The sequence below is a fragment of the Symsagittifera roscoffensis genome, chromosome 3 (assembly GCF_963678635.1).
Source record: "Symsagittifera roscoffensis chromosome 3, txSymRosc1.1, whole genome shotgun sequence".
In the NCBI taxonomy this organism is placed as follows: Eukaryota; Metazoa; Xenacoelomorpha; order Acoela; family Convolutidae; genus Symsagittifera; species Symsagittifera roscoffensis.
Window position 1 is genome coordinate 29,414,959 of NC_087064.1, and position 18,052 is coordinate 29,433,010.

The following is an 18,052-nucleotide window of genomic DNA, read 5'->3' on the forward strand; positions in this document are numbered from 1 at the left end:
ATTAGGCAAATTAGCAGTACCCTATCGATAAACTTTAAAATAGTGGCAATGAGCGTCATTCGTCATTAATTCATTATTGGTGATCCCTGTTTTTTTTTCTATCGCTAATCAACCAGGGTAGTGGTTTATTCATACACGGATTTAATTGGAACTACAAAACAATCTCCTACCCCTTTCATGAAGGGGGAGATTGTTAAATAGATCAAAATTGTCGATTTCGCAATCAATCAGAGTGCAGCTCAATTCAAGCTCTATTGCTAAATTTTTTTAGTAGGAAATTGTTAGTAGGAAAATCGGTTGAATCATTTCGTGACATTGCTCGCTTTTTTGGTGTATGCCCTTATCGTTGATGTGCGACCTCGTCGACTTCAACACAATACAGATGTCTGAAAAGATTTTTTGTATCTTTTCTGATACAATTGACCTACAAATGGTTCTATTAAAAGTTAAATTCATCCCCAAATGTCTTTGTGCGTCAATCAAACTTTATCCAATCATGACAAACAAATTTCAATCAAATGTTTTGTTTCAACAACAGACATTTTGCCTTGAACTTAAACTTCTTCAAAACTGTGTTTACGATTAACAAATATATTTAAAAAACAGATGTTTGGTTGTAATTGTTAATTACAAAAACAAATATCTCAAAGACAGTATATTTACTTGAACCATTCTGTGATGAGAGCCACTATTCCAGAGTTCTCATATTTCTTAGCATTTATTTCGGTATGCCAATGTCGATTTCGGTTAATATGCCCAAAAGCACCAGCTTTACCAGCAATTGATCTCTCGGAGCTCATCGGAAAATGGTACGAAATTGAGAAATTTGAAGTCAGCTTCGAAAATGTCTTCAACACCTGTAGTTTCGTTGAATTTTCTGCATACAAAACGTATAACATAACCGAAATCATCACAGGTGAGATACTATTCTTTATCTTCTCGAAAACTAAATTAAGCTATGTTAAAAGTGTTCAATCAGTAAAATCATTAAGGAGTCCTAGATTGAGTTTTGTTGGTGCGTGAGCAATGTCTCGAGAAATTCAGAAATTAATTTTATGATGATTGTCTTTGATTGATTTTCACGTTTTGCAAATCGGCTCACTGCACACAACGTCTCTGCTAATAAATTGAGCGTACGGGCATTGATACTTTACTAAGCGATCATTGCTGGTTGAATGCTTAGTAATTTTATCCTAAGTTATAAGTCTCACCTTAGATCGTCAAGTTGTCTTGACAAAAATTAGAGTAGAAACAATATTTAGAAAAGGTATGAATTAATTAGTTGGTTAAATACAAAGCACTGGGTTATTAGATTATATAAACGAATCGAACAGCTTAAGAAAATTTACCTATGAGGGGAGGTTGAGTTAATCATATTTTGTTCATCAATATTTTATCTTCTTTCTAAGGTCGATGGCTGATTAGTGTTCTTGGGTCGCCCTTGATTGTGTCCACTTCGGCACTTCTGGTTTGGTCGTCAGTATCGTCTTGCCGTAGTCCTTTTGGTACTTGTAGTCCAGACTTCCTCAGGTGTGGGTATCTCGAGTATCTCGATTTATAATTTTATCGAACTTTAAATGAGAACTTATTCACTATTTTATTTGCGAAAAAGGCTAGTTTAATTTTATTGTAAAGGCAGAAAAGAAAACTTATTTATTTTGAAAGGATCTGACTGAAGAGATCTGACTTGCTGCTTACTGAGCAAAATGAAGCACCGAAGATTTCAGGCCAGTCCTTTTGCTCGTAAGCATAAGCCGGCGGCTGATTCAATCTTTAATTATTTAGGTTTCACCTGCTCCTTTGTTCTCCCTTTCTTATAAGGGAATTTTCAACTAGTTTTTATTTGATTTTTTCAAATCAAATATCTTTAACTTATTAGTCCCCTTTGATAAAAACAGCAGCCTTCAGTTTAACTGATTAAAAATTCATATTACTCTCTCTGATGCATCATATTGCAGGTGCATCTCTGCTTAATCAAAGCAAGGAGAATTTCAATGCAGCCGGCAAGGCTGCTAAATATTTATCCAGTTTGTTTCAAGTTAAGTTAAAAGGGACGTATTATTAATCGCCGCCCTTTTAAAATTTTGTGCATGAAAAAATGAGAAAAATTGGACAAGTATTTAAAAAGGAGTGGATTAACGAAACAAGATTTTATAGTCCTAATAAGAGTAAATCAGTCAATATCTGATTTAGTGAAAAGAGGCTTTAATTTAAATGGCACGCTCCAATTTAGAATTGGGTCGTTAAATGAACAATTAAGACAATGGTCTTTTCTGTGTAGTATTTCTCAATACTACAACTCACCCCTTTTTTTAGAAAATTAAGCTGTTTGATTCTTACAGTTACCATGGTGAAAATTTAAACACTTTAATGATTAAATACTATAGTTATAACCTTTAAAAAGAACATCAAATGAAAAAGTTATGTAGATAGGTTAGGTTAATGGACTCAAATTTATATAAGGTTTTTGTTCTCAATAGCTCTAAATTTAGTCTACAGCTTCCTTCCGGCTTCTAGCTCCACATTGTACGATCTGAGGATCGCTATTTTCCTCTGTGAAGCCTCGAGTTTTTGTTGTAACTTGACGATTTTCTTTCTTTTGATTTTGTTCTTAATTCGCAGTCTGCTCATCCCGTCCGTAAACTCTTGAATATCGTCTTGTTCTTCCTGTTTGGGTTTTACATAGTTCGGGAAGGCATTTATTCCCTCAAACGGGATGGTAACTTGCGTTCCCCCAGCCTTCAGGTTGTAGCCTTGCTCTTCTCTCTTCTTTAGTTTTCAGAAGTTGGTTTCCTCCTTTATCACCACTTCTTGTTGGGTTATGAACTCGACAGGCATCATCGTTTTTTCCATTGTCGTCGAGTTGACGACTTCAATAAACGATGGCAGTTTCCATCTGTTATAATTTTGCTTTAATGAGTACTTTAAACTCGTTATATATTTTGGATTTTCCGTATCCAATTTGGCTTCTCTGCACTTCTGTAGTTCCAATCTTTGAGTCAAACTGGGAAAATTCCGAGGGTTCATATTCAACCCGTAGTCCATTGACAAAGATTGTACTGCTACAGGTTTTCGTTGTTTCTTCCTGAGAGGCAGCTTTCTTTTAAACTCCTCTGCTGGGTCTGTATTTCTGCAGTTCCAGTTTAAAATTGGGTCATATTCCATTTTGCTAAACATCAATATAAAATGACCAAATATTCAAAATCCCGAATTACATTCGGATATTAAGGCTAATTATCAAATGTTTGAATAATGAAGGACAAAGTGTAAAATTGTATATATATATATATATATATATAAAAGGTGGAAAATATAATCTTGTGGTTTCACACAAACCCACCACGGAAAACAAATGAAGAAAGACTATCATGGTGTTTATTAACCACAGGAATACAACTGAAGAAAGACGATCATGGTGTTTGTTAACCACAGGAATAAAGCATTTCCGACACTGAGTTAAGCTCAGATAGTAAATTTATGTAGTCAAAGCAAAAATGGAAATTTGGGCATTAATTAACCCCTAATCTTAAATGTATGTTCACCTGGTTGTCAAAACCAGCAATTTTTGTTACATTTTTTGACAGAAATTAGAAAAGATTTGAATTAGAATCAAATCCAAATGAAATATTGTAGTAAAGGAAAATTAAACAGACAATTTTCAAACTGTATAATATTCAAAAAGATAAGTTTATTAGTTTTTCTTTGGTTTTAATCCCCTGCACCAATCCATATTCACAGTTTTAGTAAAGAGAAGTTCAATTGATTTTAGGGATGTCAAATTTTGTAAATAATCATAATAATGATTTCGTTCAATTATCAAAGTGTTGCTTAGGAAATTTTTTTTATTTAAGGGTTTAAATGCCTGCATGTTGTGGATTTTGAACTACCAAATTGATATTTTGGCAAAAGTGTGAGGAGCGAATCATAAGAGTCTCAAAGGCTGCATACAGCCACCAACAAGCATTTGCGTTGTTGAAAAAATATGGTACCATAATTTTAAGAAGGCTACATAAAGCCACCAACAAATTCTGGCATAAATCTGCGGCGGGTCGGGTCGAAAAACGTTGTTCGCCCATTTTATGATAAATAATTTTGATGAAAATTTTACACAATGTGTTGAGAAGAAAGGAGGTGATATTTCCTTTTTTGACGAATTTCTTCTAGTTTGCATTTTGTAACTTTAAAACTACAAAGATAATAATTAATGTCATCGGTCCCTACTTGGGCCCTAAGAGGAATCCGATGGTGCTAATTAACTTCGCAGAAATAAGTTTGATACAATTTTACATTGGCTAGTTCTTTCATCAAAAGTTTCACTCTATTAATTCTCTTTATTGTACGTAGGGTAATTTGACATTCCCTTAAGTGTAATACTGAATTTTCAGTTAATAAAACCGCCTGAAAATGAAAATATTTCTAGACTCGTAAAACTGTAAAATTTTAAACTCCTGGCCTTTTGCCATTTTTTTTGCAAATACCTTGAAGTCGAAAAACGTTTTTGTCTGAGCCATTGGGTTCCGATCCCTCTATCTTTATTTGATTTTGAGGATGGTCCAAAATTGTTAGCGTACTTGACTGTTTTCGATCTCGGTTAAGAATTAAATCCGTGTTCATACATTTTGGCATATCCTTTTGGGTGTCATACAGAACCGCTATTCATTGTCGTATATTTGTATCATAATACTCGTAATCTTATTTTTTAATCATAATAAATTAAATTTACTGCTCAGTATACAAAACGTTAGGTAAATTTCATAAACTTGAAGCGTTATAAAAGCTTTAATGAAAACTTCCCATTTATAATTAATTTAAAGCAGGAAGAAATGGGTTTATTTTATTTCTATGTTTTCAAACGTCTGGCCTATTACACCTTTGTTTATATTTACTTTTGATGCTTTGGAATTTTTTAGTACGATAGGCATTGACTTAATTTCATTCCTACAATAAGTGCTTTTTGCATTAATGCCTTTTTGTTCTAAAGACTTACCAATTCTAAACAATGTTCCTAATTTGAAAACTATGCCTGCTGGAGAAAATGAAATTACGCGGGATGATTTTGGTGCAATAGTTATATTTTTATCAAGAAGTACATTTTGATAAAAGCTTAGATATGGATAACTTTTGCTTCTTATAATACTGATAGGAACTGTTATATTTGGGTATTTTTTTAATCCTAAGTTCAAGTTTGGAAAGTTTATTGATTTAATGTTGTGAGAAATGAAATCCATTCCTAATATATTTAGATCGCATCCATCCTTGGCTGAAATCCATGCTTTAATTTTTACCGGATTATCAGTGTTTGTCCCAAAAGTTGAGTCAAAATTAGTATAACCTATAAGTTTAAGTTTTTCTCCATTAACAGCAACTGTGTTTGATCTACATTTATTCAGCTGTAGAGGCTGTATTTTACAATATTGTTCATAACTGTCAAAATTATTAAGCGAACATGTTGCTCCAGTGTCTAGTAGAAATTGGGTTTCCAAACCGTTATTTTTATTTTTGTCTCCGACGGGATGTTGGTATAAGTTAATATATAATTGTATTTTTGGTTCAGACGGAGATTGATCTAGTTTAAATTAACAAGTTCACACTCATTATCGGTAGAGTCTCCTGGAATGTCATCATCACTAAAGTTGTGGATCTGGTAAGGTGAATGATAATCGTTATTTTCGTTGATGGGTTTTTTACTGTTCGACCTGTCACGCGATTGATAACTTTCATTGGAGTTTGACAAATGCCTGAATTCTTGTTGGGGATTTATGTCATTGAATTTGTTGTCTACTCTTGACCTATTCTTACTATAGTTATGGTAACTTCTGTTTGAATTCTCTCTTAATTGAAGCGAGTCATAATTTTGCTCCTGTTGGTCATTATATTTAAAGAAATGTCTTATCGCATGGCCTGACATACAACACCAGTTGCAAAACATTGGGTTGTTTTGTTTGTTTCTATGCTCCTTTGGGGTATAAGCTGCGTTTATTTTATGATCCTTCATTAGTCCTGTTAACTCTTTAAGTTGATCCTTTATTCCCTCTATTTCCAATTTATTATCCATGCTACTGGATTCTACTCCGATAAACTCACTACATATTGCAAAAATTAAGTCTTTTGTAACAATATGATCTTTTAGCTGCTGCCAAGTTGCGGGTGGATTCTCATTTTGGAATTGATGCGCCTTTTGTTTTAAGCCTGGCGGGCTTAAGCCGCGTACAAAGAATTCCAATTTCTTTGCTATTTTTTGATCATCATTAAAAACTGGATTAGGCCATCCACGGTCTGCTGCGGTGCTTAATCTATGTATGTAGCTTTTAATAAATTCATCAGGTTGTCTTTTTATATTTTCTGCTTCGATTCGTCTCCTATACTTATCCTTATCATCAGTGAATCTATCTATGAATTGATCTCTTATCTCATTCCAAGGTAAGTTTGCTGCTAATCCCTGATACCATTGAGCGGCTGGACCTCTTAATATTGAACCAAATAAGGCTTTTTGTCTGTTATCGTACGCGTCCTGTTCGTCACCTGTGTCTGCTGGTCTAGTGCCTATCGAAAATGCTATCTTTTTCTCTACTATATCAAGAAAATCTCTTGCATCTTCATTTGGATCTAAGCCGGTAAATTTTTCGAGAGCTAAATCTGGGTATGCTACTACTTTTGCCATCTTTCTTTAATTCACCTTATATTTTTGTTAACAATTTATAAAGGGTTTGGATGTGTTGTGTACTGATCAATTGTAAGGACTGAAATAATTGTATTTAAATTACTGTGAGAGTTGCTGGGTTCAATGAAAACAAATTTTTGTTAGATAGATCAATAGTGCTATGGGGCTGTTTAACCTTTTTTAAGATAGAATTTATCTCTGGATTATTGTTGCGGGAGAGAATAGTTAGTTCATGAATAGTTTTGTGTGGGTGTTTGGACAAAATTGTGATTTGATCCTTTTGGATATTGTTAATATACCACCTAGTTTTTGTGGATTTAGTTTTCACTTTTAGTTTTAAATTAAATGCTGTTGTGTTTACTTTATAAAAAATTGTCATAGCGTTCTAAATCGTTTTTGAGTTATAAATATTTATCTAGGTGATGACAAACAATATAAGGAATATTTAAATTTTTCTTGTGAACTTGTTATGATTTAAATTTTGTTGAGGAAAAAATGATTAAAATGCAAGTATTTTTGTGGTTGGATAGATGATGATATCAAAAAGCAATCGGGAGTGAAGCAATTAATCGTTCTTGCGGTATATAAATTATATTATTTGGTATTTTTATTTGCTGAAAAATTGTGTCAATTTTTGGAGTATGTCGTCGAAAAAAGATGTATAATTCGTGTTTATCGTCGTTAGGGTGTTTTGCTAGTATACTAATATGATCTTTTTCAGTGTTAGTGATATACCATATGTTGTTAGAGACTTTATTGTACTGACGTCAATTTTAAAATGTAATGACATTAATTTTTACGATGTTTGTTTTCTTTTTCTTAAGCTAAGTTGTACTATTTGATTAGTATGTTTCAGAGTAACGAAAACCTCCTAGGATTTATTGAATATTAACAAAGGTTATTAATAATAAAATAACAAAATAAAAAAAATTTCTTTGGAAAAAAAATTTCTTAAACTTTTTTTCCAAGTTTTTCCAAATTTCTTATTCGCTGAAACGTTAACTGAAACCTAAAACTTTCTTCAAGTGAAGTTTTATTGATGCTTTTGGTATAGTTAACAATATAACTATATGCCTTTTTGGGTTATTATTGGCTCAAAACTGAAAATTTTTTGTTAAAATTTTTACAAAAATTTTTGACTGAAACGATAATCTGAAACCTGAAACTATGGTAGCTGAAGTTGAGTTTTTTTAATCTTAAAATTGTCTAGAAGCTTTAGTATACCTGGTTTATGCTTTCGCTTGCAAAAAAATTCGAAAAACCGAATCTTTTGATATCTTAAACTTAGTTTTTTGAAATCTCAAACCTAAAACTCTTAAACTCTCTCAAACTCGATGCATGAAAATAAAAAGTTGGTTTTTGATAGCTGTTCTAGTGTACATTAGAATTTGGAACAGGTTTGCAACTTCAAAATCAAAAATTTGTTTGCGGAAACCGAATTTTTTGGGGCTGAAACTATAATTTCTAGAACTGAAACTATGGTTTGACCACTTGGTTTTAGAGTTTTGAGATTGAAAATTTAGGTTGGTCTCTCTAATATATTTCTACTCCAGCAATAAAATTGCCAAAAAGATGAAAATTTTAGCCTAAAACGACGATTTTAGTTTTCTGAAACTATAAGTTTGAGGGCTCAAACTAACACCTTCTAGAATTTTTTTGAGTTCAAAAATTTGTTAGTGCATTAAGAATTCCTAATATTTTTCAATATTTTACAAAAATTTCACTTGGGAAGCAAGATTTTTGGTTCTGAAACCAAAAACACCAATTCTGGAACGTAGTATGTTTCAGCCTTAGGAACCAAATTTTAAAATTGGTTTGGTGTGTTTTAACACCGTTAGTTTTCTCTAAAAAGTCAAAATTTGGCGTTCGGAGCTCAATTTTGAGACAAAAAACTCAATTTTTGTGTTCTGAAACCTGAAACTAACAAAAACGTACCATTTAAGACCAGGTTTTTGACTTATGGTTTGACTAGTTCAACTTTTGCTGTTTTACCCGAATCCGTTCACAGAAACTTAAAATTTTGACTGGAAACTATACTTATTTTAACTGAAACGTTTGACCCTATAACTGAAACCTAGACTGAAACCAAAAAATTTGGCTGGTAAAAATCAATTTTTAGTGCTTATGCTATCATATGAAACCTAGTTTCCTAGTTTATCAATATAAAGTGGATGTGTCAGTGTTTTAAACTTAGTTTTTGTTGTGAAACCTGATATTTTTGTGCTGAAATTAAAACTTGGTGTTTGGTGTTAATTGGTTAACGTTTATGATTGGTTTTAGTGCGTAATCTTATTATTTATCAGGTGTATATTTAAACTGTGTCAAAAAAAACTAATGGTTTATTAAAAAACACCCAAATCAATTCCTTACTTCGTGGTATTTGCTATTTTCTTCCTTAGTTTCAGTAATTGGTAGCTTTACTGATGGATGATTTAGGTTTAAGTTATGTTAAGGTGGATAGAATTAAAATTAGTTTAAAAAAAATGAGGATAAGCCTCGAGAAATGATGAAGGATTAGAATAAATAGCAACAAGCGTGGATGGTTTGAGATAATGTGATGAAAAATTCAATTTATCATACAATTTAGGGACTCTTAGATCGCACATATGACCACTTAACCCCCTCGAAAAAATAATTGAAGATATTTAATAAGTTTTTGAGCACTTTAGTTTAAAACAGAATTTTGTTAATTTTAGTGATGATAACTTTAAACTGAAGTTTCGGCAAAATTTAGTGGATTACTGGACAAAACGGGTATATCTTACTAGCGGACTTAGGCAGAGAACGATTCTTTCAGAAATTTTATATATTATTATAAAAATAGATAATAGTTAATTTCATGAGCTAATGTCAGTTAGAAAGCCGTATAATAGACCTCGAGATGGAGGAATATCGTGGGCGACTGCTAGCGCAGGGGATACTTATAGTAAGAACCCTACTAGGAATATCTGTCAAGTAGAAGACAATGAAAATGTGTTTCTATCGAAAGATACCCATTGTCTCTGGCTTTTTGAGGTTGGAAACTAATCTGACAAATACTCACAGATCCTAATAATAATATATTTTTTGAATTTTAAAAGCTTTTTCGAGTTTGTTGGAAAAGGAATTTCTTAAGGAGTAGTTCTCTGCTGCGGTCGCACCAGTTTTAATAAATGATCATTGCTGGTTGAATGCTTAGTAATTTTATCCTAAGTTATAAATCTCACCTTAGATCGTCAAGTTGTCTTGACAAAAGTTAGAGTAGAAACAATATTTAGAAAAGGTATGAATTAATTAGTTGGTTAAATACAAAGCACTGGGTTATTAGATTATATAAACGAATCGAACAGCTTAAGGAAATATACCTATGAGGGGAGTTTGAGTTAATTTTGCCATCTTTCTTTAATTCACCTTATATTTTTGTTAACAATTTATAAAGGGTTTGGATGTGTTGTGTACTGATCAATTGTAAGGACTGAAATAATTGTATTTAAATTACTGTGAGAGTTGCTGGGTTCAATGAAAACAAATTTTTGTTAGATAGATCAATAGTGCTATGGGGCTGTTTAAACTTTTTTAAGATAGAATTTATCTCTGGATTATTGTTGCGGGAGAGAATAGTTAGTTCGTGAATAGTTTTGTGTGGGTGTTTGGACAAAATTGTGATTTGATCCTTTTGGATATTGTTAATATACCACCTAGTTTTTGTGGATTTAGTTTTCACTTTTAGTTTTAAATTAAATGCTGTTGTGTTTACTTTATAAAAAATTGTCATAGCGTTCTACATCATTTTTGAGTTATAAATATTTATCTAGGTGATGACAAACAATAAAGGAATATTTAAATTTTTTCTCTATTTTGTTTGTGAAAAAGGCTGGTTTAATTTTATTGTAAAGGCAGAAAAGAAAAATTATTTATTTTGAAAGGATCTGACTGAAGAGATCTGACTTGCTGCTTACTGAGCAAAATTAAACACTGAAGGTTTCAGGCCAGTCCTTTTGCTCGTAAGCATAAGCCGGCGGCTGATTCAATCTTTAATTATTCAGGTTTCACCTGCTCCTTTGTTCTCCCTTTCTTATAAGGGAATTTTCAACTAGTTTTTATTTGATTTTTTCAAATCAAATATCTTTAACTTATTAGTCCTCTTTGATAAAAACCGCAGTCTTCAGTTTGTCTGATTAAAAATTCATATTACTCTCTCTGATGCATCATATTGCAGGTGCATCTCAGCTTAATCAAAGCAAGGAGGATTTCAATGCAGCCGGCAAGACTGCTAAATATTTATCCAGTTTGTTTCAAGTTAAGTTAAAAGGGACGTATTAATAATCGCCGCCCTTTTAAAATATTGAGCATGAAAAAATGAGTAAAACTGGACAAGTATTTAAAAAGGAGTGGATTAACAAAACAAGATTTAATAGTCCTAATAAGAGTAAATCAGTCAATATCTGTTTTAGTGAAAAGAGGCTTTAATTTAAATGGCACAAACCAATTTAGAATGAGGTCGTTAAATAAACAATTAAGACAATGGTCTTTTGTCTGTGTAGTATTTCTCAATACTACAATACGACATTCTTAGGCGCTGCTTTACCCAAACAGACTATTTTTCCTCCATCAATTTTTAAATTCAAATGGACAATGTGAATCAAAAAACCCTAGTAAGAATTTTCAGGTGAAAGGGGGTGGAGAAAAAGAGCCCAAGTTTTTGTTCTCGTTGTCTAATTGTTTGACCGGCGGACTGATTGGGCCATGACAATCATATTTTCTAACCACTGATTGCACCATAAAACTGATCTTCATGTAAAACAGAAGGGAACAAGCCAAATGCAAAAAGCTAAAATTTTGCTAATAAGGAACGCTTACTCTGTGATATTCCCTAAATCTTATCTGAAAACTGAACTAATAATTTAATTCAATTAATAGTAAAGTTAAATACGTAAATATGGATCATTGAATGGAAGGTAACTATAATCTTGCAATAGCTAACGAAGAGTGAGTCTTGGTTTTAGCACCACCAAGCTGTTAGAACGATAGACATGATTGGCAGGCCTTTAATTCGCATTAACCAAATGTTCTCTAACTTGATTCTGATATGATGCATAGTTCATTCAGTCCTCTATCCTAGGTGGTGAACTCACTACCACCACATTTCCCCCTCTCGAAAATTTTAGACAACATATGAAATTCAGTCACAGGTTCACAGTAAACAATTTAATCAATGAGTTTAAAAATTTAAATATCAGAGAGTTTTCTTTCCTTGTACTTGTTCCGGCTTATTAGTCGCGAACGTTGGTCTCCTTAGTTTCCTTCTCGGTGATGGTGACGGTGTATTTCCTGATGACGACGGAATATCTCCCGGTAAAATTGGACTCGTTTGTAGACCCGATTTTTTCCTCTATGTTCTTGCCTGAATGTTTTAGTGCGCTTCCATAGGCCTGCCGCTTACTACTGCCCGACAACCTTGAACTGCTCGAGACCTGTGAGTCTTTATCTCCTTCACAGCTCTCTTTTCTTTTCTTTTCTTTTCTTTTCTCTGGTCTCATATTGTCTGCTGTTTTGGCTTCCTCCGATCTCTTTTCTGCCACTCCTGAAGTTGTCACTATCTTCGCATCCGTCTTTCCTTCCTTACTCTGTGAAGTAATTATCTTCTCCGCGTCTGTCAATAGCTGTCCTTCCTCTGAATTGCTTTGCGTTTTATTCTTCTCTGTTATTGGTACTGAGGATATTGGACAGTCATTTCTCTGTAACGCCTGGCTCGTACCCTGCACCTCCTTTGTTGAGATTGGCATTACGAAAATTGGGCATTCTTCTGTCGTTTGCGTGTCTGTCTTATTTGCTACCGGCGGTACCACCTGTACCTCGTGCTCTGGAGAACTACTCGAGGACATAGTCAGGTCCATTATTCCACCGCTCGGAACTTCTCTTAGTAAGTTTTGGCGGCCCTAATATATCTGGATGCTAGAGTTGTCGGAATCTTCTTTGCTATCTTCGTCAATGAGGAAAATAACTTCATCGTCTTGGCTCGCAGTCTGTCCAATTTTGCGAATGGCCCCTCCTTGTTTTCTGCATCTGAGTTCTCTGTCGAAGATGAAACCAGCGAAACATCTGGTCTTGGCAGAATGTGTACTGGTCTATTTGGTCCACCTGAGCTGTACTGGTGTAATGGCTTCCTCGGTGTGCTTGCGGCTGATGTCTTTTAACCTAAATCTGATCAGTATGATGACTTGAATTTCGGTTTAAGCGATATGTGGTTCTTTCTAATTACTTTCGCATTTTCAGTGATGTAATTATTGTTAGTAGGTTTAACAATTTTCCCCTTAAACAGATTGAATAAAGGTCGACCCGATTTCCTGTCTAAAATCTTCCGATATACAACTAATTTCTCCGGGTAGTGAAAAGATCGAACTCAAGATTTCTTGTTTTTGTTCTTTGCGCTGGCGTCTCCTGTTCCACTCTGAATCGGAGAGTCCTTTGGTTCAAGTCGCTTCTGAGGCTTGCTGCTAATAATGGATTTCTTTCTGGTAGTTTTCTCAGCGCCTCGGATCCCTCCTTGTGTGTGAGGTGTCTTTTGTGCAATTTCCAGTCAGATGCTGCCTTCGCCAGATTTTCTAATTTCCTAATGCTATCTGGCTCTTCCGCTAGTTTCTTCAGCTTTGGTGACACGTCTTGGCTCACCATTCCCTTCTTTAGCACCTTCAGTCTGGTTCTTGAGTCTGCCGATTCTCGCATTTCCTCCGGCCTCAGTAGGGATTTCTCCAGTTTCTGTTGATCTAGATTTAAAAAACAGATTAATTTATACCTAAAATTAGACCATTCTGTAATCGGTTTCCGTCCAAAATGATGTTCGAATGGTGACTTCTTAAGAATGCTGTCACGTGTTATTCGAATATCTTCCAATATCGATTTGACTGCTGATTGAATATCCTCAAAATTTGGATCCAATTGCTTTGTGCCTAGTGTCTCCTGCAGGACAGATTACTTGATTTATCCCCTTAGATTTGCAAAATTCTGCTAGTTTAGCGTTTTTGAATCCCGATTATTGGTCTGTTCTTAAATTCTTTGGTATACTATGTTGGTGGATGTAATTGTTTAGAAATTTGAGTATTTTCTCGCTCCCTGACTTCCTGGTGATCATGGCAGATGGGTATTTCGAAAACCGATCAATTGCGACTGTTATAAATAGTTTTTATCCCCTTAGAATCGAACATGGGACCAGCAAGATCCATTTGTAATTCTTCATTCACTATCCATAACTCCGGCAAAGCTTCTGCCGAATTGAATGATTTTGAGGTTTTAAGACTCTTAGCATACGCTGAGCATGAACTGCAGGATTGGCACAAGTCTATGATCTCCCTGTGTTTTTTTGGCCACCATAGATATTTTGCTGCATCCACCATTGCCTCCTGTCCTGGGTGTGTCCGGTGCAATCGAGCCATTACCGCTTTCCTCGGACATTTTTGAATTGCTGCTCTGTTGTCAATAATAATGCATTCGTTGATTACTGAGGCGTCGTCCCAAAAGTTTGCCATGTAACTGCCCAGTCTCAAAAACCCTTCTCTGTCCTTTGCTAAGATGTGTTTCCTTAGCTGGCCTAACTGGCTGTCTTCTGTCGTCAGCTCTCCCAGTAGGTCCACGTCATGTATATTGTGAAGGCCTGTAGTGAAGGATTTCCTGTCTGAAGTTACTGGAGCTTCTTGTGTCCTCTTTTTTCCAACTTTGCTTGCTTTCATATTGACCCTCACTGTCTTCGTCAGTCTGTTTGCTCTGAAGTTTGCAAGCATTCGGGCGTAGTTCGTCTTATTTTTGCTTATGGTTGTGATCATTTTACTCTTCCTGCTCGCGGTTATCATTTCAACTGTCTGTCTTGCTTCGGTCCGATTTCTCTCTCTGATTGGGGTTTCCATCTGCCTTCTAGATGGGAGATCAATTTTACTCATGTGTTTTCTCTAAAATTTTGAGATTATTGCACTATTTTTAATTTTATTTGAGCTGATGAGGTTTAAGTTTAAAGTCGGAGACAATGATTTCTGTATTTTTATGACTGAATATAACTCCGCCGCCTCTGATTGGTTAGATTCTACTACAACGCCTTCTCGTGATGAACTGGTTAGATGTGACGAAGTTGTGAATAGATTAAAAATAGTCGATTTTGGTTGGTTAAGACTTCCACCGCATGAATTTCCGCCCTCTCATGGTGAGTTGTACATTTGCATATCTTGATTTGATTGGTTAAAATTTTTGCGGCGTAAAATTCCGATATGTACATGAGGGATGTAAATTTGCATTAATTGATCTAATTGGCTAATATAAAAATCGCATGACAATGCGCCCTCTCGCGGAAGTATGTACATTTGCATATCTAATTTTGATTGGATAAAACTTGAGCCGTCTATATCGAATGTTTTATCGAATTTGGCGGTTCTGATTCGGTGTTCTGATTGGATAAATTTTTTGGATGGATTATCGACGCCCCCTTCCGGTGCCCCGGAAGCTAGATATTTTCTTTCGCTCGCATTGACGTCAAATATGAGTTTCTTGGTATTTGTTCTGTTTTTATCTAGGTGAGTCTTAAGTAGCTGAACTTTCCCCATTTCTTTGTCCGTTGCTGGTGTGTTGATCACACTGCATGCTTTATCAAAGTTCTCAATGGTTTTGACTACGAATTGCTTATCGTATTTTGATGCGGGCGGTGCCTCGAATTTAGGGCTTCTTGACAAGTAATCTGTCATTCCTATTTTAGCTCCTGCGATGTGAGAGATTGTATATTCAAATGGTAGCATTCTGTCTGCCTATCTGGTCAATCTGGATTGATAAGATTTTTTTGCCGCCATTTTCTGTTAGTGCTGTGACTATGGCTTTGTGATCGGTTAAAGTTTGAAATTGATTCCCCAGTAAATAAGTTCTGAAAAATTCGCATGACCAGACTACAGCGAGCAGGTCGAGTTCGTTAGTGCTGTACTTTTGTTCTGCTGCATTCAAGAACCTTGACATGAAGGCAATTGGTACCCATTTGTCTGGTTCCATCTTTTACTCTAGCGCTGCCCCCAATCCTTTGTGACTTGCGTCACATTTGATCCTGCCTTGTTTGGAGGAATCATAGTGGTGCATTTTTGGTATATTGGCGATTAGTTCAAGAATCTTTTGGAATGCATTGTTTGCTTCTTCACTCTAAATGAATTTTTCTTCGTTATCTGCCTTCAGTGAAGGTCGGAGTGGCTCTGCGTGTTTTTGAAGGTTGGGTATGAATCTGGACATGTGGTTTAATATACCCATAAATGATCTGAGTTGTTTCAGAGATTTTGGCGGTCGTAGTGCCATTACTGCTTCTATCTTCGAATGTTTTGGCCTCACTCCTGTCTCATCGATCTCGAATGCCAACCAGATTAAATTTGTTATTGAAAGTTCACTTTTACTGAGTTTTAATGCGAATCCTTCTTTGTCTAATCTTGACAGAACTTTTTTGACTATTTCATTATGTTTCGTGACTGAGCCTTTCAATACTATTAAAATGTCATCTAAAAAACAGAACACTCCTTGGATCCCTTGGATTGTTTTGTCCATAGCCTTCTGAAATTCCTTCGGCATATCTGTTAGTCCATAAAATCCGGTTTTAAATCTTTATGTTCCGGTGAATTCCTCGCAGGCTATGCTGAAGTTCCAGTATTTGCTCACGTATTCATCTAATGGAAGATGGCTAAAGGCGTATTTCAGAACTAGTGATGTGAACCAGACTGTGCCCTCTGATTTGGAAGCGATTTTTTGGCTGCTGAATCAAGGAATTGTAGTAGATTTGGCATTTGAAACTTGTTTTTATAAATCTGTGAATTCATTGGTTTTGCATCCATTGTTAATTTCACTGTGCCATCCCTTTTTTGCTGTTATGACTACTGGGGCTACGAATTGGCCTCTTGTGCATTTGTCAAGTTTTACTGTGTGGCCTTTTCTTATAAGTTTCTGCTCCCACTTTGGCTTGTATATGAATTGGCACCCTTCTCTGCCCTTTTCTTGAATTGGTATTAATCGTGATTTAAATAGAGTGAACATCTTGTGGTTCTTTGAGCGCTCCAGTCTTTGGAATACGTCGTTGTTTTTTTTAACAAATTAGTTTTTCCAGAAAATCAATTCAGCTAATTTGTCTTCTTGCTCTTCTGAGATTGTGTTTGCTGAAGATTTGGGAGGTTCAAGTTATGTTGTTACTGTCCCAAGTTCTGGTTGGATATCTAATCCTAATAGGCATCTGGTTCTATTCTCGGATATTAGAAATTTTGCGCCTTCTAGTTTCCAACCATTTGAATAGATATCGATTTCTAGAATTTTGAAGAGTTTTATCGGTTTGTGATTGTTGTCGACGTACGTTGTGGTTAACGGGTTCTTGTCTAGAGATATAATCTTTGAGTTGGGATCCTTCGCTAATAGTGCTTCTGCTGTGCGTTTAATTACAAATGAGGCTGGACTTCCAGTGTCAATAGTGGCGCTGAATCATGAACCTCTTGTTTTTAGCGTTGTTCACAAACACTTAGTTTTCCCGGTTGCATAAATGATTACTTCTATGTTCTTGACCATTTCCAATTGTGATGATGTTTCCGAGATCTTTAGGACTGAATAGTTTTCTTCGCTGTCTGAGTCTATGAAGTTGCAATCCACTTCTTCGTCAGGTTCTGTTTGTCCGACATTGGCAACTTGTTACACCTGTTACAGCATTTAGCGAAGTGTCCCTTTTTTCCACAACTTCTGCATGTTGCTCCGCTGGCTTGGCATTTGGCCTTGTGTTCAGGTGTGAATCTTTTCCCACAGAAATAACATGGTTTGGATTGAGTGTTCGACTGGTCTTGTTGGTTCTTGGGTTTAAAATTTCCTTTCCCTAGCGCTCTGTTCATTCTGTTTTGAACGTTGTTCTTCGATTGGATGGACATCAGTGGTTCTTGCTTAACCCGAAATTGGTTAGATGAGTTTATGAAGTTCGCTGAGCTACTTGCTGTAGACGGATTCTGCTTTTGGAGAGTATTCGTTGTTACGTATCCCTTCTCCTGTAGCAATGCCGATTTAAGGGTGTCGTCTACTGTAGCTCCTCGTCTGATGCAAAGTTCTCTTTGTATGTCGGAGAATCTCATTTTTGCGATGAATATGTCGCGGATAACTTCCTTTTCGATGTCCTCTGTCCATCCACATTTTGAGGCTTGACCTGCTAGGCGAAGGTAAAACGATTCGAGGCTTTCTCTGTTCCCATATGATGCCTTGTAAATTTTCATCCTTTCAATGATGTAATTCTTTTCACGTTTGAATAATTGTTCACAAGCGTCGTGAAAAAAATTGAATTGAGATTGACATGTGCGTGTTGTTGTAGGAATCTTCTCTTCCCTTCGTTTCCAAGTGTGAAGAATAGCCTCGGTTTTATCCGCGCATCTGCTCCGTGAT

General features: G+C 35.3%; 1 protein-coding gene across 4 annotated transcripts in view; it reads left to right on the top strand.

Annotated features, from left to right (window-relative positions):
* LOC134842891 (apolipoprotein D-like) overlaps positions 1–18,052 on the top strand; it is a 62,662-nt gene that overhangs the window by 34,699 nt on the left and 9,911 nt on the right. The window contains exon 1 of one of the 4 annotated variants that reach the window (XM_063859403.1): positions 612–916. The exons of the other annotated variants lie outside the window; for them this stretch is intronic. Within the exon in view, the coding sequence (XP_063715473.1) occupies positions 679–916 (238 nt within the window). The 5' untranslated portion in view covers positions 612–678. Of the gene's footprint in view, positions 1–611; positions 917–18,052 lie in introns of those variants that run through there. 4 annotated transcript variants of the gene reach the window in all.